At 38.4% G+C, this 23,798-nt stretch overlaps 1 protein-coding gene across 1 annotated transcript in view; it reads right to left on the bottom strand.

The window, feature by feature from the left end:
* KLF8 (KLF transcription factor 8) overlaps window positions 1-23,465 on the bottom strand; it is a 90,235-nt gene extending 66,770 nt beyond the window's left edge. The window contains 1 exon segment of the mRNA XM_053579022.1: window positions 23,322-23,465. Coding sequence (XP_053434997.1) covers window positions 23,322-23,387 — 66 coding nt within the window. The 5' untranslated portion in view covers window positions 23,388-23,465.
* Between the last annotated feature and the right edge of the window lie 333 nt (window positions 23,466-23,798).

Here is a 23,798-nt window from a genome sequence, read left to right as displayed (position 1 = left end):
AAATTATTCCAAAAAATTGAGGAGGAAGGAATCTTCCCCAACAAGTTCTATGAAGCAAACATCACCCTGATACCAAAACCAGGAAAAGACCCAACTAAAAACAGAGAACGTCAGACCAATTTCACTAATAAATATAAATGCAAAAATTCTCAATACAATCCTAGCCAATAGATTACAACTTATCATCAAAAAGTCATACATCATGATCAAGTAGGTTTCATCTCAGGGATGCAAGGCTGGTTTAACATATGCAAGTCCATAAACGTTATCCACCATATTAACAGAGGCAAAAATAAAGATCAACAGGAGCAAAAACAAAGACCATATGATCCTCTCAATAGAATGCAGAAAAAGCATTCGATAAAATCCATAAAATCCAGCATCCTTTTCTAATTAGAACACTGAAGAGTATAGGCACAGGTGGCACATTTTCTAAACTGATGGAACCAATATGACAAACCCACAGCTAATATTTTACTGAATGGAGCTAAACTGAAAGCTTTTCCACTTAGAACTAGAACCAGACAAGGTTGTCCTCTGTCACAATTACTATTCAACATAGTGCTGGAAGTTCTAGCTAATACAATGAGGCAAGACAAGGAAATAAAGGGCATCCAAATGGGAGCAGGGGAGATCAAACTCTCCCTCTTTTCTGATAATATGATCTTATACTTAGAGAACCCCAAAGACTCAACCACCAGACTCCTGGAAGTCATCAAAAAAATACAGTAATGTCTCAGAATATAAAATCAATTTCCACAAGTCAGTATCCTTTGAATATGCCAATAACAGCCAAGATGAGAATCTAATTAAGGACAAAACTCTCTTCACCATGGTTTCAAAGAAAATGAAATATGTAGGAATATACCTAGCAAAAGATTTGAAGGATCTCTATATAGAAAATTATGATCTTACAAGGGTACATGTGAAATTTACTAAATGTAGAATACAAATGTCTTAACACAATAACTAAGAAAATGCAGTGAAGGCTATGTTAACCAGTTTGATGAAAATATTTCAAATTGTATATAAAACCAGCACATTGTACCCCATGATTGCATTAACATACACAGCTATGATTTAATAAAAAAAAAAAAGAAAATTATGAAACACTAAGAAATGAAACAGCAGAGGACATTAACAAATGGAAGAACATACCAAGCTCATGGCTGGGAAGAATAAACATTGTTAAATGTCTATACTTCCCAAAGCAATCTACCAATTCAATGCCATCTCTATTAAAGTACCAACATCATACTTTCAAGACTTGGCAAAAAGGATTCTGTGTTTTGTATGGAACCAGAAAAAAATCTGTATAGCTAAGGCAGTTGTTACTAATAAAAATAAAGCCAGGGGCACCAGCATACCAGATTTTAGGCTGTACTCCAAGCCCATAGTGATCAAGACAGCATGGTATTGGCACAAAAACAGAGACATAGACATTTGGAATCAAACAGAAAACCAGGAAATGAAACTTACAACTTACAACCACCTAATCTTTGATAAACCAAATAGGAATATGCACTGGGGGAAAGAATCCCTATTCAATAAATGGTGCTCCGGAAACTGCATAAAAAAACTGAAAACTGGACCCACACCTTTCTCCACTCACAAAAATTGATTCAAGATGGATAAATGACTTAAAATTTAAGGCATGAAATGATAAATATTCTCAAATAAAGAACAGGAAAAACACTGTAAGATATGGGCTTGGGGAAAGACTTTATGAAGAAGACTGCCATGGCAATTACAATAACAAGCAATGTAAACAAATGGAACTTAATTAAACTGAAAAGCTTATGAACAGCTAAGGAGACCACAACCAAAGCAAATAGACAACCTACGTAATGGAAAAGGAGATTTGCATATTTTGAATCAGACAAAAGCTTAATAATTAGGATCTATAGAGAACTTACATTAATCCATATGAAAAAAGCCAATAATCCCATATATCAATGGGGAAGGGAGATGAACAGAACCTTCTCTAAATAAGACAGATGAATGGCTAGCAAACATATGGAAAAATGCTCACACCCTTAATTATTAGAGAAATGCAAGTCAAAACCACCCTGAGATATCATCTAACCCCAGTGAGAATGGCCCACATCACAAAATCTCCAAACTGCACATTTTGGCAAGGATGTGGAGAAAAAGGAACACTTTTACACTGCTTGTAGGACGGTAAACTAATGCAACCTTTTTGGAAGTAAGTATGGAGAAACCTCAGAGAACTCAAGCTAGACCTCCTGTTTGCAATCCCCTTATTGGCATCTATCCAGAAGGGAAAAAAAAGTTTTCTTTTTTTTTTTTTTTTTTTTTTTTTGAGACAGAGCCTTAAGCTGTCACCCTGGTTAGAGTGCTGTGGCATCACAGCTCACAGCAACTTCCAACTCCTGGGGTCGAGTGATTCTCCTGCCTCTACCTCCCAAGTAGCTGGGACTACAGGTACCCACCACAATGCCTGGCTATTTTTTCTTTTTTTGGTTGCAGCCATCATTGTTGTTTGGCAGGCCCGGGCTGGATTCGAACCCGCCAGATCAGGTGTATGTGGCTGGAGCCTTGTCACTTGAGCCACAGGCGCAAAGCCAATCTCTTAGTTTTTGTTGTCATTGTGTGTGTGTTGTTTTGTTTGTTTGTTTGTAGTTTTTCACCAGGGCTGGGTTTGAACCTGCCACCTCTGGCATATGGGGCCGCCACCCTTTGAGCCAGTAAGGACACTTGTGCTAAACTGTTTAACTCAGCTCAATTTACAATCGCCAAAATGTGAAAACAACATAAATGCCCCCCCAACCCAGGAATGAATTAACCTGCTGTGGTTCATGTATACCATGTAATACTATTCAGCCATTATAAAAATGGAGACTTTACATTCTTTGTATTAACCTGGATGGAAGTGGAACACATTATTCTTAGTAAAGCATCACAAGAATGGAGAAGCATGAATCCTATGTATTCAGTCTTTATTTGAGGGCAATTAATGGCAAGAGGAGAGGAGAGAGAAGGAGGGAAGGGAGTTGGGGGAAGGAAGAGCAGAGAGAGGGAAAAAGGAGAGTGGGGTCTCAGTGTGTGACACATTTTGTACCTTCAATGAATCCCCAAAGGTAAAGTTTTCAGGGAAAAATACCTCAGAAATATTTTAGGAAACTCACACAATTTAGGTGAATCTTAGAAAAAAAGTTACCTTGAGGTAGATTTTTCTTCAATAATATGAATACTTTTCTTCTTTAGGGCTATTCAGCCAAGGGACAGATTTTGCACAGAATCCTTAACAGTGCTTCTGAAAGGAGGTGCTTAAACTGGGAGAAGAAATCACCAGGTGACTTCTCAGAGTCTTCTAAATCTAAAATTCATTAATGAAAAGAGTTTAAAGACTAAATAGTAAAAAAAGGAATTCCTGAGAATCACTGACTCATAACTACAAAAAACCTTGAAGTCAGCATTCTATTAAGAAGTTGGAGTTGTGGTCTAAAGCCTACTTCTCTTACTCTATTTTAAAATGCGTGAAACCTTCAGAACATTTTATTTATCCTAGGAGTAATTTTTTGGAGATAGAACAGTCATCAACATCGCCATTTTTGGATTAGAAAATGAAGCAATTCTGTAGCTAATGCCTGGCAGGGGAGGATGAGAGGTCAGTTATTGTAGGCATCTGGTAAACTTCCTGTGACATCACTGTTTTCCCAGCGTTAATCGTCTCAACAAATGGCCCCATGATTTTACGTAAGAGGTAGGGGAAGGATTAGTTTAATAAAGAGAAAAAGTAATTTTAATTCTATCATAAAAAAACACAACCCACCTACTTGATGTCTGCAAGAAACACACCTTGCCTGAAAGGACAAAGTAAAACTCACAGTTAAGGGATGGGTGACAATTTTTCAGAAGAAATTCTGAAAATTCTGGAATTCAGAAGAAAAGAAGGGTTACAATTTTATTTTCAGATACAAGTGAATTTAAAGTAACTAAAGTAAAAAAAGACAAAGATGAATACTTCATATTGGTCAAGGGAACAATACAACAAGAAGACATTTCAGTTCCAAATACTAATGCACCCAATTTAAATGTTCCCAGATTCCTGAAACAGACCTTAATTTGTCTGAGTAATATGATATCCCAAAACACCAGAATAGCAGGGGACATCAACACTCCTCTTCCAGAGCTAGACAGATCCTCTAAACAGAAACAGACCAAAGATACTTAATGTGACTTAGACGGAACTTAAATGTTACCCCAGAACAGCTGTGCTTGATAGATGTATATGGAACACTGCATCCCCAAGCTAAAGAATATATGTTCCTCTCATTGGCCCATGCAATATTCACCAAATTAGGTCATATCGTAGGACACAAAACAAACCTTAAGAAAATCAAAAGAAATGAAATTTTACCTTGTATCTTCCACAAGGCATCTAACCACAAGGCATTAAAGGTGGAACTCAACTTTAACAAAAACATTCAGCCCCACACAAAGGCATGGAAATTAAACAACCTTATGCTGAATTACAGTTGGGTGCAGAAATAAATAAAAGAGGAAATTATTAACTTCCTTGAACATAGCAACAATAAAGACACAAGCTACCAAAACCTGTGGATAGAGCAAAAGCAGTCCTGAGAGGAAAATGTATCGCTATACATGCCTACATGTGAAAAACAGAAATAGAGCACATCAATAAACTTACAAACCATCTTATGGAATTGGAAAAAGAACAACCTAAGCCTAAACCAAACAGAAGAAAAGAAATACCCAAAATCAAATCAGAGATTAAGGAAATTGAAAACAAAAGAATCATTCAGAAAATTAACCAAACAATGAGATGGTTTTTTGAAAAATAAATAAAATAGATAAACCTTTGGCCATACTAACCAGAAATAGAAAAGGAAAATCTCTAGTAATTTTAATCAGAAATGATAAAGGGGAAATAACAACAGATGCCACAGAAGTACAAGAGATTATCTCTGAATACTACAAGAAACTCTATGCCCAGAAATTTGACAATGTTAAGGAAATGGATAAATATTTGGAATCACACCCTCTCCCTAGACTTAGCCAGGAAGAAATAGATCTCCTGAACAGAACAATTTCAAGCACTGAGATCAAAGAATCAATGAAACATCTCCCAACGAAAAGATGCCCTGGTCCAGATGGCTTCACACCAGAATTATACGAAACCTTCAACGCTTATTCCCAGACTGCAGAACCTGTTCCAAAAAATAGAGGAGGAAAGAATCTTCCCCCAACATGTTCCCCCAATTCCCATCACAGTAGCTTCAAAGAAGATGAATACCTAGGAATATACCTAAGAAAAAAGGAAAAGGACCTTTAAGAAAATTACGAAACTCTGAGAAAAGAAATAGCAGAAAATATTAACAAATAGAAGAACATAGCATGCTTATGGCTGGGAAGAATCAACATTGTTAAAATATCTTATACTTCCCAAAGCAATATACATATTCAATGCCATCCCCATTAAAATACCAACATCGTACTTTCAAGACTTGGAAAAAATAGTTCTTTTTTTTGTATGGAATCATAAAAAAAACCTGAATAGCTAAGGGAGTTCTTATTAATACAAACAAAGCCAGAGGCATCAGCCTACCAGACTTTAGGCTGTATTGCAAGCCCACAGTCGTCAAAACCGCAGGGTACTGGCACAAATACAGAGACATAGACATCTGGAACTGAAAAGAAACCAGGACTTGAAACTAACATTTAAAAAAATTCTTTATTAAATCATAACTATGTACATTAATGCATTTATGGGTTACAATGTGCTGGTTTGATATTCAAAGTGGAATACTTACATCTAACTGATTAACATAAATCTCTCCTTGCTTACTTTTTTGTTGTGGTAAAAACATTCATATTCTATTTTTTCTTTTTTTTTTTGTGGTTTTTGGCCGGGGCTGGGTTTGAACCCGCCACCTCCAGCATATGGGATGGGCGCCCTACTCCTTGAGCCACAGGCACTGCCCCATATTCTATTTTTAATAGTTTAGAAATGTATCATTGCATTATGCACATTAGATTGGATACCCCCAAATACCCTCCCTCTTTCCATCTCCCCCATACCCTCCTCTCTCTTTCCTCTTCCCTCCTTCTCTCTGGACTACATTTATGTTTTACTATTCCTATGAATATGTGGGTGATTATATACTGATTCATAGTAGTGTTGAATGAATACATTGGATACACTCTTGTCCATTCTTGAGATATTTTACTAAGAAGAAAATGTTCCAGTTTCATCCAGGTAAACATAAAAGATGTGAAGTCTCCATCTTTTTTATGGGGGTATGGTATTCCATGGTATACATATACCAAAAATTGTTAATCCATTAATGAGTCAAGGGGCACTTGAGTTGCTTCCATGACTTGGAAATTATGAATTGGGCTGCAATAAACATTCTGGTGCAAAGGTATTTGGTTTTGTTGTTGTTGTTGTTTGTTTGTTTTGTTTTTTGAGACAGAGTCTCAAGCTGTCACACTGGAGAGAGTGCCATGGCATGACAGCTCACAGCAACCTCCAACTCTTGGGCTTAAGTGATTCTCATGCCTCAGTTTCCCAAGTAGCTAGGATTACAGGTGCCTGACACAACACCCAGCTATTTTTTTGTTGCAGTTGTCATTGTTGTTTTAGCTGGCTTGGACCAAGTTTGAACCTGCCTGCCTCAGTGTGTGTGGCCAGCGTCCTACCCACTGAGTTAAGGGTGCAGCCCACAAATGTCTTTGTAAAAAAATGATTTTTGACCATCTTGGTAAATACCTACTAGGGGGAATTACAGGATCAAAGTAGATGCACTTTTAGTTCCTGGAATATTCTCCAAACTTCTTTTCAAAAAGGTCACATTATCTTGCATTCTTACTAGCAGTGTTAAAAGTGTTCCCTACTCTCTACATCCTCACCAACATCTGTACTTTTGAGATTTTCTCATGTGGGCTAATCTTACTGGAGTTATATGCTATCTCAAAGTACTTTTGTTTTGGATTTCTCTGATGATTAAAGATGGTGAGCATTTTTTCATCTGTTCGTAAGCCATGTCTCTGTCTTCTTCAGAAAAGTTTCTGTTCAGGTCTCTTACCCACATAGAAATGGGGTTATTTGTTTCTTTTATTATTGATTAGTTTGAGCTCTCTGTGGATTCTAGTTATCAGACCTTTGTCAGAAGAATAACCTGGAAATATCTTTTCCCATTCCGAAGGCTGTCTGTTTGCTTTATTTCAGCGGTTCTCAACCTGTGGGTTGTGAACCCTAAGACTATCAGAAAACACATCCTCCATATCAGATATTTACATTGTGATTAATAACAGTAGCAAAATTACAGTTATGAAGTAGCCACAAAAATAATTTTATGGTTGGGGGTCACCACAACATGAGGAACTGTATTAAAGGATTGCAGCATTAGGAACGTTGAGAACCAATGCTTTATTTACTGAGCTCTTGGCTGTGCAGAAGCTTTTTAGTTTGATCAGATCCCTGTAATATATTTTTGGTGTTGCTTCAATTGCCCAGGGGGTTCTTCCTCATAAAATATTCTCCCAGGCTAGTTTGTTCAAGTGTTTTCCCATACTATCTTCCAATATTTTTAAATTTTCATGTCTTAAGTTTAGATCTTTTATCCAGTGAGAATCGATTTTTGCTAATGATGAGAGATGGGGTCCAGTTTCATTCTACAGGTTGCCAGACAGTTTACACAGCACCATCTATTAAATAGGGAATCTTTCCACCATTGAATGTTTTTGATAGGTTTTTGAAAGATCAAATGAGTATAAGTGTCTGGGTTTAATCTCTTCATTCTCTATTATGTTCTATACATCTACCTTTCTATTTTTTTTTCTACCTCTGTATTTTTGTGCCAGTACCAGGCTGTTTTGACCACTATAGATTTATATTATAGCCTGAAATCTGGTAACATGATACGTCCTGATTTTTTTTTTTTAATTTCTGAGTAGTGTATTTGCTATTCAAGGTTTTTTTCTGATTCCATATAAAATGAAGCACTATTTTTTCAAGCTCTTTAAAGTATAATGCTGGTGACTTAATAGGGATTGCATTAAATCTGTAGATTGCTTTGGGTAGTATAAACATTTTAACAATGTTGATTCTTCCCAACCATGAGCATGGTATGTTCTTCCATTTGTTAACATTTTCAGCTATTTTTTTCCTCAGAGTTTCATAATTCTCTTTATAGAGATATTTCATGTCCTTTGTTAGATAAATTCCCAGATATTTCATCTTCTTTGGCACTAATTTAAAAGGAACATTGTTCTGGAATATATTTTCAGCTGGTCTATTGTTGGCATATACAAAAGCTACTGATTTGTAAGTACTGATCCTTATATCCTTAAATGCTGCTCTATTCCTTGATCACTTCTAAGAATTTTGTAGTTGAGTCCCTGGGGTTTTCCAGATATAAGATTATATCATTGCAAAGAGTGAGAATTTGAACTCCTCTATCTCCATTTAAATATCTTGATCTCCGGGTGGTGCCTGTGGCTCAGTCAGTAAGGCGCCAGCCCCATATACCGAGGGTGGCGGGTTCGAACCCAGCCCTGGCCAAATTGCAACCAAAAAAAAAAAAATAGCCAGGCGTTGTGGCGGGCGCCTGTAGTCCCAGCTACTTGGGAGGCTGAGGCAAGAGAATCGCTTGGGCCCAGGAGTTGGAGGTTGCTGTGAGCTGTGTGAGGCCACAGCACTCTACCGAGGGCCATAAAGTGAGACTCTGTCACTACAAAAAAAAAAAATCTTGATCCCCTTCTCTTGCCTGATTGTGATGACTATAACTTCCATTACTATGTTGAATAACAGTGGAGACAATGGACATCCTTGTCTAGTTCCAGATCTTAGTGGAATTGTTTTCAATTTTACTCCATGCAGTATGATATTGGCTGTGGTTTTGTTGTATAAGGCCCCTATCAGTTACAGTCATTTCATATTTGTCAAGGGAAACACTCAGCAAGAAGATATTTCAATTATTAACATTTATGCACTCTACCAGAATGCTTCTTAATTTATAAAGGAAACCTTACAGACATGAACAATTTGATATCTTCCAGCACTGTAATAATTGGAGATTTTAGCACCCCTTTGACCAGTTTGGACAGATACTCTAAGAGAAAAAAAACGAAACAAAGATTTATTGTACTTAAACTTGACCCTACAATAAATGGGCTTAACACACATGTACAGAACATTTCATTTGAATAATAATGAATATACATTCTTCTCTTCATCCCATGGATCATACTCCAAAATTGATCATATCTTAGGACACAAGTATAACCTCAGCAAATTTAAAAGAATAGAAATTATTTATTGAACCTTCTCAGACCATCATGTTATAAAAATTGAATTCAACAGGACCAGGAATCTTCATACTCAAATAGAGGCATGGGAACTAAATAATAACCTTATGCTGAATGATAGCTGGGTCAAGGGTGAGATTAAAAAGGAAATCATCAAATTTTTGGAACAAAATGATACTGAAGACACAAACTATCAAAACCTGTGGTATATTGCAAAGGCAGTCCTAAGTGGGAAATTTATAGCACTGGAAGCCTTCATCAAGAAAACAAAAAGAGAGGAAGTAACAACTTAAAGGGACATTTCCAGCAACTGGAAAAGTAAGAACATTCCAACCCCAATCCCTGCAGAAGAAAGGAAATAACCAAAAATTAGGGCAGAATTAAATGAAATTGAAAACAAAAGAATAATTGAAAAGATCAATAAAACAAAAAGTTGTTTTTTTGAAAAGATCAATTAAATTTATAAACATGTGGCTAATCTAACCAGAAACAGAAAAGTAAAATCTCTAATATCATCAATCATAAATGATAAAAGAGAAAGAACAGCAGACACCTTAGAAATCCAAAAAAATCCTCAATGATTACTATTAAAAAACTCTATTGTCAATAATGTGAAAATCTGGTGGAAATGGACCAATACCTAGATGCATGCCACCTTCCTAGACTCAGCAAGAAAGAATTAGAAATGCTGAATAGACCTATATCAAGCACTAAAATAGCATCAACAATATGAAATCTCCCACAAAAGAAAAGTCTGGGTGGGCGGCACCTGTGGCTCAGTGAGTAGGGCACCAGCCCCATATGCCGAGGGTGGCAGGTTCAAACCCAGCCCTGGCCAAACTGCAACAAAAAAATAGCCAGGCATTGTGGCAGGCGCCTGTAGTCCCAGCTGCTCGGGAGGCTGAGGCAAGAGAATCGCATAAGCCTAAGAGTTAGAGGTTGCTGTGAGCCGTGTGACTCCATGGCATCTACCCAACGGCGGTACAGTGAGACTCTATGTCTCTACAAAAAAAAAAAAAGAAAGAAAAGTCTGGGACCAGATGGCTTCACATCAGAATTCTACCAAACCTTCAGGGAGGAAAGTACCTATATTACATAACCTTTCCAAAACATAGAAAAAGAAGGCATACCCACAAACACATTCTATGAAGCAAATATCACCCTGATCCCCAAACCAGGAAAAGATCCAACAAAAAAAGAAAACTATAGACCAATATCATTAATGAATATTGATGCAAAAATATTCAATAAATTCTAGCAAACAGAATTAAACAACACATCAAAACAATTATACACCATGATCAAGTTGTTTTTTTTTTTTTTTTTTGTAGAGACAGAGTCTCACTTTATGGCCCTCGGTAGAGTGCCGTGGCCTCACACAGCTCACAGTAACCTCCAACTCCTGGGCTTAAGCGATTCTCTTGCCTCAGCCTCCTGAGTAGCTGGGACTACAGGTGCCCGCCACAACACCTGGCTATTTTTTGGTTGCAGTTTGGCCAGGGCTGGGTTTGAATCCGCCACCCTCAGTATATGGGGCCAGCACCTTACCGACTGAGCCACAGGCGCCGCCCCGATCAAGTTGGTTTTATCCCAGTGTTACAAGGCTGGTTCAACATCCATAAATCCATAAATATAATACATCACATAAATAAAATCAAAAACAAAGACCACACGATTCTCTCAATTGATGCAGAAAAATCTTTTGATAATATCCATCACCCTTTCATGATCAGAACTCTCAAGAAAATAGGCTTAGAAGGGTCATTTTGATGCTGAAACTAACATCTTATATCCACCTAATCTTTGATAAACCAAACAAGAACATACACTGGGGAAAAGAGTCCTTACTCAATAAATGGTGCTGAGAGAACTGGATATCCACATGTAAAAGAATGAAACTGTACCTGTACCTTTCCCCATTCACAAAAATTGATTGAAGATAGATAAAAGACCTAAATTTAAGGTATGAAATAATAAAAAGCCTCAAAGAAAGCATTGGAAAAACACTTGAAGATATTGGCCTGGGGAAAATCTTTAGCAAGAAGACTTCTGTGGCAATTGCAACAACAACAAAAATAAATAAATGGGACTTAATTAAAATGAAAAGCTTCTGTACAGCTATGGATACAACATCCAAAGCAAATAGACAACGTACACAATAGGAAAGGATATTTGCATATTTTGAAACAGACCAAAGCTTGATAGCTAGAATCTACAGAGAACTCAAATTAATCAACATGAAATTAGCCATATATCAATGGGCAAGAGATATGAGTAGAGACTTCTCTAAAGAAGACAGAAAAACGGCTAACAAACTTATGAAAAAATACTCATCATGAAATGCAAATCAAAAACACCCTGTCATCTAACTCCAGCGAAAATGGCTCACATTGCAAAATCTCAAAACTGCAGATGCTGGCATGGATGTGGAGAGAAGGGGACACTTTTACTCTGCTGATGGAACTGTAAACTAATACAACCTTTTTGTAAGGAAGTGTGGAGAACCCTCCAAGAACTCAAACTAGACCTCCCATTTGATCCTGCAATCCCATTACTCTGCATCTACCTAGAAGGAAAAAATTCCTTTGTCGTAAGGACAGTTGCACTAGACTGTTTATTGCAGCTCTATTTACAATTGCTAAAATGTGTAAATACCCTAAATGCCCACCAACCTAGGAATAGATTAACAAGCTGTGGTACATATATACCATGAAATACTTTTCAGCCAGTAAAAAAGATGGAGACTTCACATCTTTTGTATTAACCTGGATGGAAGTGGAATACAGTATTCTTAGTAAAGCATCACAAAAATGGAGAAGCAAGAACTCCATATACTGAATTCTGATATGAGGACAATTAACGACCTAGTACATGGCAGGTTGGAGTAAGGAGATAGCAGACAGAAGGAAGGAGGGAGGGGAGTGGAGTTCACAGTGTGTGACACGCATTTTTGGGGTAGGACACAATTATAATTGGGACTTTACCTAACAAATGCAATCAGTGTAACCTGGTTCTTTGTACTCTCAATGAATCCCCAACAATAAAAATGAAAAAAAAGTTTTTTTATTAGCTATTATTATAATCACCATAATTATTATTACTAATGGGCAGAATCTTCAATTCTGTCCCAGAAGAATTATCTCCTAAGTGTCGAACAGGCCTTTTATACCCAATAAGTTTCACAAACTTGCTCCCCCTCATATACATGTATTTCCAATCTCAACTTGTAGAACCAGTATCAATTTGGTCTATCAGTCTAAAAACACAAGGGTAAATCATTTTGACTCCCTTCTCTCCATCTTCAGTCAATTAGGTATCAGCTATAATTCTACTGCAGACATATCTCCTAGCTCTTCATCATTTCCCAGTCACTTCTCCTTCTAGTAAATACTCCACATTGCTATCAAGGTTTGGTAAAATGTGTGGGCTTCCTCTGGAGTGACTGCTTATGGTCAAATACTACTTCTGAAACTTCTTAAGAATAAGAAGTTAGATAGGTTTTTCCAGTCTCCTGTGTCTGTTTCCTGATCTGTCAAATAGGAATAATAATAGTGCTAGCTCATAGTTATTATGAGGTTTTATCAAGTTAATAATTGTTTACAGCAGGACAATTGCAAGTTGTCCTGTTATGGCACAAAGCATTGTCTGTTTCTTTCATCACCACATGAGCCCTTCAATAGTTACCTAATCTTGTTTCTCTCTGTATCCCTATCTTTTAGCCGAGTATCTCCTACATACTACATACTCATGTCTAGGGAATGAATGAATGATCATGGGAATGACAAAGGTTAGAACCATATCCATAACTATAGCTGTCTATCTTCAAAAGCTGTAATAGCAACAATCAAGGAGCCTGAGAAATATTCCTTGCCCTTCTCATATCACAAATGTTTTAGTTAAATAGCATAAGGAGGGTGGTTGAAGATTAGGAATGTCCCGGCAGTTTCTGGTTGCTGTCCTCTTTCCCAAAGAACAGTCAAATGGCATTGCCATTAGCTAATCCTGGTCAACATTTTAAATGTAGATAGGAGCACGACTATAGAGAAAGCAGTTGAGGAAGTATATAACATTCTCTTTTAGATTTATTTTTGAAAAATATTTAACCAGGAAAATTTTTTTTGTACAGACAGAGTTTCACTTTATTGCCCACGGTAGAGTGCCGTGGCGTCACACGGCTCACAGCAACCTCCAACTCCTGGGCTTAGGCGAATTCTCCTGCCTCAGCCTCCCGAGTAGCTGGGACTACAGGCACCCACCACAACGCCCGGCTATTTTTTGGTTGCAGTTTGGCCGGGGCTGGGTTTGAACCCGCCACCCTCAGCATACTCCCTGAGCCACAGGCGCTGCCCTAACCAGGCAAAATTAAAAACTGAAGGAAATTAGGGCTCACAGAATGTTTTAAAGAAGGCTTAGTTTTTGTAAAAAATAAATAAATAAATAAAGGCATGGGGGGACATTATACGCCTCTTGCTTTTCTCTAGAGTTGAAATTTCTGCTCTAAGTGTCTAAAAGAGACCAAACAGCTGCACAGAACCTGTCAGAGAGGGGAGTAGTAGGGAAATACATAAAGAGGGTTATAGTATGCACTAATTCCTAAGCTGCTGAGATGTGAAATCACCCAGGCAGGAGAACATCAAGTAATAAGCATTATACTGCTGGATTGGCTCTTCAAACTTTTGTACCAGAAAGCTAGACTTTCTGGTCTTTCTCCTAAGGGCAGGGGCACTTGACAAGGAAATAGAGAAGAAGAAAATAGAAAAGATTATTGGACACCATCCCCAGTGGGTTAGTAATGTATTATAAACGCAAGATATCACAATCATTTTCCAGAGACAGTGACCATAGGAATTTGATAAGATAATGTAAATTTTGTCATGTTCCCAAGTTTATTTTGTACCCAATTGACATTTCCTATAATTATCTGCTTGTTTTATGAAAGTTAGCAGTGCTTCCATTGAACAGGAACAGGCTAGTAAGACCACATCCCTACCAGAAGATGCAAACCAAACCAAACCATACAAAACAAAACCACACCATATCCCACCGCCCTTTGGCCAACACTGAAAGGAAAGAAAAGTGCCTAGAGATGAAGTGAGAAGTTACATTGTTAAAGAAGGAAACAAAGCAGATCTTTAGAGCCTACAGCTAAAATGAAAGCAGAGAATTGGGAACCCTGACACACAAGCCAAGGAAGAAACCTAGTGCCTTAACTAATTTATGACAAAGATCTATATTTTCGAATTTTTTTGCATGATTTTTTGACAAGCTCCCAGAATACCAGTATCTGCAGTAGTGACTAACTCTGTGCACAACATGATAACATCTACACTCAGGAGGCAGACTTGTGTGAAAAATCAGACCTTGTCAAAGACCTTGAGCAGTAGCATAGAAATAAATTCCACATCACTATCATTCCACTAATGAAATGTGAGTTATAAGTGAGTTAATAGGACAGATCATTTGGACAAAACAAATGTAATGTCTAATGTGTCCCTACATAGCTTTACAGGAAGGAAAGCTTTCATATCATTCTTGCTTAAATTTTGATAATGAATTTGGAGGCACACAGTTTAAAAGTGTTGGAATCAAAACTGAAATTTTTGTCTTCCAACTCAAATTGCAATGATCACTTACTACTTTCTAATATCTCAGGTCTGAGGAGTACTTTCTGAAAAAAAAAAAGTGTTTTCTAAAAGAACAAATTTAAGGACAATAAAACTAATCACTTAACCTCTTAAATCATTTTCCTTCAGCCTTTGACCTAAAATAAATGCTAGAATTATTAAAAATGGCTATCAGTGTTTCAGGGTTTTAAGATTATAGGTAGTTTTTTAAAACTATTGTCTGTACACGTATACCCCTGTAATATTCTGAAATTTAAAAAAAAAACAACTGTTGGCCAGTCACAGGGGCTCATGCCTGTAATCCTAGCACTTGGGAGACCAAGATGGGTGGATTTCCTGAGTTCACAGGTTTGAGACCAGCCTGAACCAGAGGATGATCTCATCTCTAAAAACAGCCAGGCATGGGGCGGGGCACCTGTGACTCAAAGGAGTGGGGCACCAGCCTCATATGCTGGAATTGGCGGGTTCAAACCCAGCCCTAGCCAAAAACTGCAAAAAAAAAAAAAAAATAATAATAATATATATATATATATATCCAGGCATTGTGGTAGGCTCCTGTATTCCCACTTACTTTGGAGGCTGAGGCAAGAGAGTCACTTGAGCCCAAGAGTTTGAGGTTGCTGTGAGCTATGATACCACAACAATCTATGGAGGGTGACAAAGCAAGGCTTTGTCTCAAAAAATTAAAAAAAAAAACAACTGCTGTCTGTGTTTTTATTGTTATAAAAGAATAATTGAAGAAGGACTAGAGTATACATATATTTGCAGACAGTTTTATTGCATATCTTCCAGGGAAATAAAGAGTAGTGTTGACATGGGGCTTTCGGAAAACCTTCAGGATTAAGGTTACACTGAAGTGCAATAATTAATAATAGCCAACACTTACTGAGTACATGTACTTACAATGCATTAGTACTATTCTGTTGAAAGAATATATGTATACACACACGTATATTTTAAAATTGTAATCTCTATATATACTGACAACAAATGATGAATACAAGTCAAGTTGAGCACCTCATGTAATTGCAGAAGTCAAACATGAATTGAATGTCACAAATTTAATAAAGTATTTTTCCTTTATTAAAATGTGTATGCATTTGGCACCCTTTGTGTGTATATGTGTGTGTGTACGCACTCATTTATTGCTCATAATACTAGTACAGGCACTATTATTTCCTCATTTAAAAAAGATAAAATTGAGGAACAGAGAGATAAAGTAGCTTAAACCCAAATCACCCAGCTAGTACATACAAGAGAGAACTGAACCTCATCAACATGAAGCTACAATGCTTCTGGACCTGTGTGCCAGTGGTACTCCCCAATGTCTGCTTGAAGCAGATCTTGTAACAGGGTAAATGGCTGTGAAAAGTAAACTACCTAATAAAAAGAGAATGCAGATCCTCCAATTTCTCTTATTTCCTCCAAATAGGTTCACACCTATCGTCATAGGCACCAATGGAAAGCCTAATCTCAAAGAACTCCCAGTTGTAGTATTTCATCAGGCAGCTCTCTAAGACTTTCTTATTCAGGAGTTTCAACATATACAAAAACTAAAGTGTGGCTCGGCTCCCACAGCACAGTGGTTACAGCGCCAGCCACATGCACTGAGGCTGGCAGGTTCGAGCCCAGACCCGGCCAGCTAAACAATGACAACTGCAACAAGAAAATAGCCAGGTGTTGTGGAGGGTGCCTGTATTCTCAGCTAATTGGGAGGCTGAGGCAAGAGAATCACTTAAGCCCAAGAGTTTGAGGTTGTTGTGAGCCGTGATGCCATGGCACTCTACCAAGAGCGAAAGAGTAAGACTCCATCTCAAAAAAAAAAAAAAAAAAATATATATATATATATCTTAAAGTGTGTCTGAGATGCCTTGTCCAAATTACAGGAACAACCACCATAGGAAGTACTCAGAAGTGGTTCTAAAACAGGAAACCCTTGTAGTGTGCCTTATCAGCTTACCTGGAATGAGATAAAAGTGAGTAGCAAATGGGATGCTAAAAAGAATAGGAATGTAAGAGGAGAGAACATATTGGGCAGCACCTGTGGCTCAGTGAGTAGGGCGCTGGCCCCATATACTGAGGGTAGCAGGTTCGAACCTGACCCCTGCCAAACTGCAACAAAAAATAGCCCCGTGTCATGGCAGGCACCTGTAGTCCCAGCTCCTAGGGAGGCTGAGGCAAAAGAATCGCCTAAGCCCAAGAGCTGGAGGTTGCTGTGAGCTGTGATGCCACAGCACTCTACTGAAGGTAACAAAATCAGACTCTGTCTCTAAAAAAAAAAAAACAAAAAAAAAAAAAAGAGGAGAGAACATACTATCACAAAAGGAAATGAAGGGTAACAGCACATACCATGTATGAATGACAGTGACAAAAAGACTGAAATTGAGTATTAGACTAATATTATAACAACCAGCTAAGCTTGAGGTAGTGTGAATAAAAGAATGAGGTGACTGGACACACCAAAGAAGATCTTCATGACTTTGAGCAAGTCATTTGACCTTTCTTTTTCTTAGTTTTCTCATCAGTCTAGCTCTGTAAAACTTCTTTACAAGATGTATATATAAAATCCCCATATGAGTTTTTAGGGTTCCTTCTGTCATAAAATCAAAAAAGCACATAAAATTAAATACAGTCACATTTTTAAGATCCAAAACATTTACAGGAACAATACTTATCTTATGATTCTGACATATGTATTTCCATATCCCCACGAGTTGATTTTCTACAATATCACTTACATAGCCTCCAGTGCTTTCAGGTACTGCCCTCACATTAAGCCCCATTCTATTTTCCACAAAAAAGAAAAATATGCATGAACAAAAAAATCACCTTGGAATGTGCCAGAGATTAAGATCCTTCATTCTGGAAATGGTCAAAGCTAAGGGGAATTATGATAAAAGTCTAAAACTAGTAATACAAGAGGAAGTGAGGTTCAACAAACTCTAGGCCTGAGTTTTAGTTCCAGTTTAATCACCAAATTGTTAGGTGGCCTTGGGCAAGTTTGTCACTGTCACTCAATGTAGAAAATAGAAATAACTCCTCAGTTACCTCAGAGGACCCCTGTGAAAATCAATTGAAAGAACATATTTAAAACTATTATGGAAATAGCCTGTGATGTCTAAAACTAGTGCCCTTGTCCTGAATCCTCATTGACCAGGTACACTTATGTTTAAACAATAATTCATTTTATTCAAGAAACTAATAATTTGTTTATGCAAGAAACTAATAAAAGTTATACTAAGAGTTCTATAGTTAAAGAAGTCAGTGTCAAACAATAGGAAAATAACTTCATTGGGGTCTAAGTGACCTGGATTCTAGGACAGGCTCATTGTTATCTAGCAGTGTCATTTTCAGTAAACTACTAAGGCCCTTTCAGGTGCCCTGTAGTCTATAACTTTCTATGATATATGTTCTATGATAAGGGCATAGATATCAAATTCATAATAATCTCAAATTTCTGCATAAACTGTGAGATTGATATCAACAAGGACAATTAATTTCTTCAAAAACCATTAGGTAGACTTTAGTCTCACTCTTACAGTATTTAAGAAAATTTTATGGATAATTTTAAATGCATACAAAAGTAAAGATGATCCCCCCATTTGCCTATTTTCAGCTTTAGTGATTTCTCAGCTAACGGTAAATCTTGTTTTATCTGTATCCCAACTGACTCCCCCTATTTCTTTTTTTTTTTTAATTTGGCCGGGGCTGGGTTTGAACCCACCACCTCCGGCATATGGGACCGGCACCCTACCCGCTGAGCCACAGGTGCCGCCCAGACTCCCCCTATTTCAATAAGTAATGTTAGTTAAATCCAAGATATCATACAATTTCATTTCAATGACATTTATAACGCAACATATTTAATCTTCACAATCATCCTATAAGGTAGGCACTGCTGTTGATCTCATGATGCACAGGAAGAAATGTGGGCTCAGTGAGATTAAGTAATCCCAAAGTCAGGTACACTGGTAAATTCTCAATTGAGATTTAAATCCAGGTACAATGTCTGATACCAAAGCTCTTTTCCTCTCTTAAAGTACTTGTTACTACCTAGTAGTTTGGAATAGTTTCCTAAAGTTGAAAGCAATGATGATTGAGGTGTTTTTACACTTTGACAATGAGCTGTACAATTGAACATTTGCAAAAATTATTAAAAGATTTCCAGTCACTATGGCGTTAATCATAAGACAAAACCTCTAGGAATCACAACTCCAGGTGGCACTAAGGCAACAGCTTAAAAAGAAAAATGGAAAAAGGGTGGCGGCTGTGGCTCAGTGAGTAGGGCACCAGCCCCATATACCAAGGGTGGCGGGTTCAAACCTGGCCCCGACCAAACTGCAACAAAAAAATAGCCGGGCGTTGTGGCAGGCACCTGTAGTCCCATCTACTAGGGAGGCTGAGACAAAAGAATCGCCTAAGCCCAAGAGCTGGAGGTTTCTATGAACTGTGACCCCAAGGCACTCTATCAAGGGTGACAAAGTGAGACTCTGTCTCTAAAAAAAAAAAAAAAAAGAAAAGAAAAGAATCACAGCAGAAAAACTCATTATTCTGCAACATCATGAAAATTTCTCCTCATTAGTATAGTGGTGAGTAAAAACAAAAACTTCATGTGATCCTCTTTATCATTTTATACCATTAAGTTATACAACAGTAAATAAATAATAAGATGATGAGACCCTACACTTAAGAAATACATATGAGCTGGCTCGGCACCTATAGCTCAGTGGCTAGGGCACCAGCCACATACACCAGGGCTGGTGGGTTCTAATACAGCCGGGGCCTGCCAAAGAACAATGACAAATACAGCAAAAAAATAGCAAGGTGTTGTGGTGGGCACCTGTAGTCCCAGCTACTTGGGAGACTGAGTCAAGAGAATCCCTTAAGCCAAAGAGTTTGAGGTTGCTGTAAGCTGTGACACCCCAGCACTCTACCAAGGGTGTGGTAGTGAGACTCTGTCTCAAAAAAAAAAAAAGAAAGAAAGAAAGAAAGAAAGAAAAAGAAAAAAGAAATACATATGAGCTATCAGGCACTGGGTCCAATGCTTTTACATTATTTATAATCTCACAAATTACCATATAATTTCAGAGATGAGGAAAATGAGGCTAGATGATGAAGGTGAGATAGGGATAATAAATAGATCATAAATCTAACTTCTAGGTATAAAACTTAAATAAAAAACATTAGCACATAAAAATCAGAATGAAAACCCAACATAATCTCACATTGTCTTTGAGTAAACAAATGGTCCCAATACAACAGGGTTGTTCATTCCTACTCTACTTACCCTGTTTCCCCGAAAATAAGACATCCTCCGAAAATAAGACCTACTTACAGGAAAGATAAGACGTCCCCTGAAAATAAGACCTAGCGCATCTTTGGGAGCACACGTTAAAATAAGACACTGTCTTATTTTCGAGGAAACGGGGTACTAATGAGATGGAAACTGTACTAGATGATTGGGTCATTCATCCCAATCAAGTTTTCTTTCATTCACAAAACATGGCGATTTAGAGCTAAATCTTAGAAGATTATTTACAAAACATGTACCAAGTATTTACATGGGACAGGTAAATAGTTAAGTACTTTGAGAGCACCTCTCAGTCTGAAAAAAAAGATAGTGGCTTAAATATGAATACAAATAGCTACAATGCAGGACAGAGAGTAATAAAGGTTTCAAAAACTGAAAGAAATATTATATGGTAACTCAAAAGAGTATGTCTGGATGAAGGGATCAGGGAAGGTTTCACAGAAATGACAAGTAAGTTGGGATTAATTGTGGGGGCAATACTGCAAATACTGTTTTCAGAAAAAAAGTCATAAAAAGTAAACAAGAACAAGTAGGCAGTTGTTAAAAGGCAGTTCATTAATGATTAAGTACCAAGGAGCAGAACAGACAAGAATGGATATTAAGGAATCACTGAGGAAGTAGGAAAGATTTTGCTGTGGGAGCCAGAAACTAAAGTAGAAATAAAAGGAAGACAAGTTTAAATGGGAGGGAGATAGACAAGACATTTAAGATGAAAGGAATGGAAAATACTTTTTTAAAGTTTTCTCAGGCTTGGCTGCCATAGCTCAATGAATTGAGGGCTAGCCACATACATGGAGGCTGGCGGGTTCAAGCCCAGCCCAGGGCTGCCAAACAACAATGACAACTGCAACCAAAATATAGCTGGGCCTTGTGGCAGGCACCTGTAGTCTCAGCTTCTCGGGAAGCTGAGGCAAGAGAATTGCTTAAGCCCAAGAGTTTGAGGTTGCTGTGAACTATGACACCCTGGCAACTCTACCAAGGGTGACATAAAGTTTTCTTAGTGCCTGCCACTTAGTATGTTAACATATATTTGATAAACGAATTACATATCAAAAGACAATCTTCTCTTCTTTCAGCCATTTAAGCAGGTCATATGATACAACTGACAGAGCAAGGATATATATATATATATATATATATATATATATATATGACATACAATGGCTAACAAACATATGAAAGAATGCTCGTTGTCCCTAATCATCAGAGAAATGAAAATTAAAACTACCTACTGCGAGATATTACCTAATCCCAATGAGAATGGCTCACATCACAATGTTTCAAAGCTGTAGGTGCTGGTGTGGATGTGGAGAGAAGGGAACACTTTTACACTGCTGGTGGGACTGCAAAGTAATGCAATCTTTTTGGAAGGAAGTATGAAGAATCCTCAGAAAGTCACTGGTTTTTGTTGCCCAAAATTCCTGTTGGTTATGTCATCCTGGTTAAGTTGCCCAAAGAATGAAAGGAAAGGCAACCTAGTGGTGGCTGTTTCTTTTAGAGGTGATAAAGTCCAGTGGGAACAATGTTAAACCAAAAGCAAATAAAAACCTGGGTTCTAGCCTTAGCCTTTGGGCAAGCTAATTCAGTCTTCCCAGTTCTCCCCTTATTGGATCTGGAAGATGTTTGAAAGACAGTAAGGCAGTATTTTTGAGACAAGAGTCTCACTTTGTCGCCCTCAGTAGAGTGCCATGGCATTACCGCTCACAACAACCTCAAATGCTTGGGCTTAAGTGATTCTCTTGTCTCAGCCTCCCAAGTAGCTGGGACTACAGGTGCCCCCTACAACACCTGGCTATTTTTTAGAGACAGGGTCTCGCTTTTGCTCAGACTGGTCTTGAACTCCTGAGCTCAAGGAATACACCCGCCTTGGCCTCCCAGGTGCTGGATTACAAGTGTGAGCCACAGTGCCAGGCCCTGTAAGGCAGTATGTTTATCAGCAATGCTCCAGAGAAAAAGTCCATAGCTGAGTAGTAAAAGGAAGGAAAACTGAGATACAAGTGGCAGCCTCTGTCACATACACTATGGTTTTTAATCTACTCTCAAATCTTTTAAGATAGAATTATTAATATGCATGCTATAGGGAAGAAAAGCAAAGCCCAGTGTCATGCAACTAGTAAGTGGTATTACTAGGGTTTCAAAGAAAGTCTTTCTGTTACCCCCAAACCATCACAGTCTCCATCACAGTTTAAAATCCAAATTTAAAGATCATTCTTTTTGCCCAGTTATTATCACACTGGGCAACAGACATGTGCTTAATAACTGCTTTTCTTCACAATGAAGACAATACCAAAGAAGACATTATCCCTGTAGCCATCCGTTTGGAGATGATTTATGCTTCCCAAATTCATAGGGTTACAAAAAAAAAAAAAAAAAAGGCCATTGAAAGCTCTGCCAAGTGCCTGAGCAAGTGAATTCACTCCAGCGGTTACAGTAGTTTGGCCCAGTCTTTTACCTACACACACAGAACAACCAACCGCCTTGGCTACTTCTTAAAGGGCCAGGGCAGGGCCTAGGCTCCACGTTCCTCCTCCAACCAAGCTCAGCCACTTCTTAAAGAGCAGGCACGCCCAAAGCAGCCTCTCCCCAGCGGCTGCTTTCAGAGCCTCTAGGACCTTAATCCCCTGTCCCCTCTTCCCTTTTTAAAGAAGCATCTCTACGTACCCGCTACTGCTTTAGGGGGTTATCTGTGAGCTTTGGCCTTCTGAATCCTGTTCTCTCTGGCTGTGACTTTGGCTGTGCGGGGTTAAGTGAAAGACAAACCTTGCCCCTTGAGGATTCCAAGCGCCAAGCCAGGGCAGACTAAGCTAAACAAATCTATTCATTCTTGCCCCTTTCACTTCTGCCACAAATAGTCCTCAAAGTACTTCCTCCCTTTCTTAGCCCCTCTTTGCCCAACCCTTTTAGGAAAGTCATTTTACCTTGAGTTTCTCTTGATTTCACATAGCGTTCTTATCCTCCCACCCCCCCAACCACTATTAAAATCCAAAGAGAAGTGTGATACATAGCAAGGAACAGGAAGGTCAGGGAGAGGGATAGAATCTAGACGGAAAAGACAGGAGTGAGTGGGTTCTAACCCCGGAGTCACTTACCACCCATGTCACTAGCTGAGGACTCCTGAAGTGTCTAGAGCTCATGCTGTCCTCCAGGACGCTCATACTCCTTAGTTGATCAAAAGACAGCTGTTGCCCTCACAGCGTCCCTGTGTGGCAGCACGCCAGGCGACCCTCGCTCTCTTTTTCCTTCTTGTCCCCCACCGCCCCCTTTTCTCCTGGCTAGAAAATGGAAAGGAGGATGGGCGATGGGGGGGGGGAGGGTTCAGACGCAGCTTGGCCACCCTCAGAACAAGGGAAACAAAAGCTCTCAAGCATCCAATCCAAAAATCAGGAGGCAGTAGAGAATATTCCTAAAAAGAATCCTCCCCATGGGCGGTGCCTGTGGCTCAAAAGGAGTAGGGCGCCGGCCCCATATGCAGGAGGTGGCGGGTTCAAACCCAGCCCCGTCCAAAAAACTGCAAAAAAAAAAAAGAATCCTCCCTTTCTCCGCACCCTTTCCTCAGCTAAAAATAA

This window comes from Nycticebus coucang, chromosome X, assembly GCF_027406575.1.
Source record: "Nycticebus coucang isolate mNycCou1 chromosome X, mNycCou1.pri, whole genome shotgun sequence".
Classification (NCBI taxonomy): Eukaryota; Metazoa; Chordata; class Mammalia; order Primates; family Lorisidae; genus Nycticebus; species Nycticebus coucang.
The sequence above is the reverse complement of the archived record's forward strand: the minus strand, read 5'-3'. Positions and strand labels throughout refer to the sequence as shown.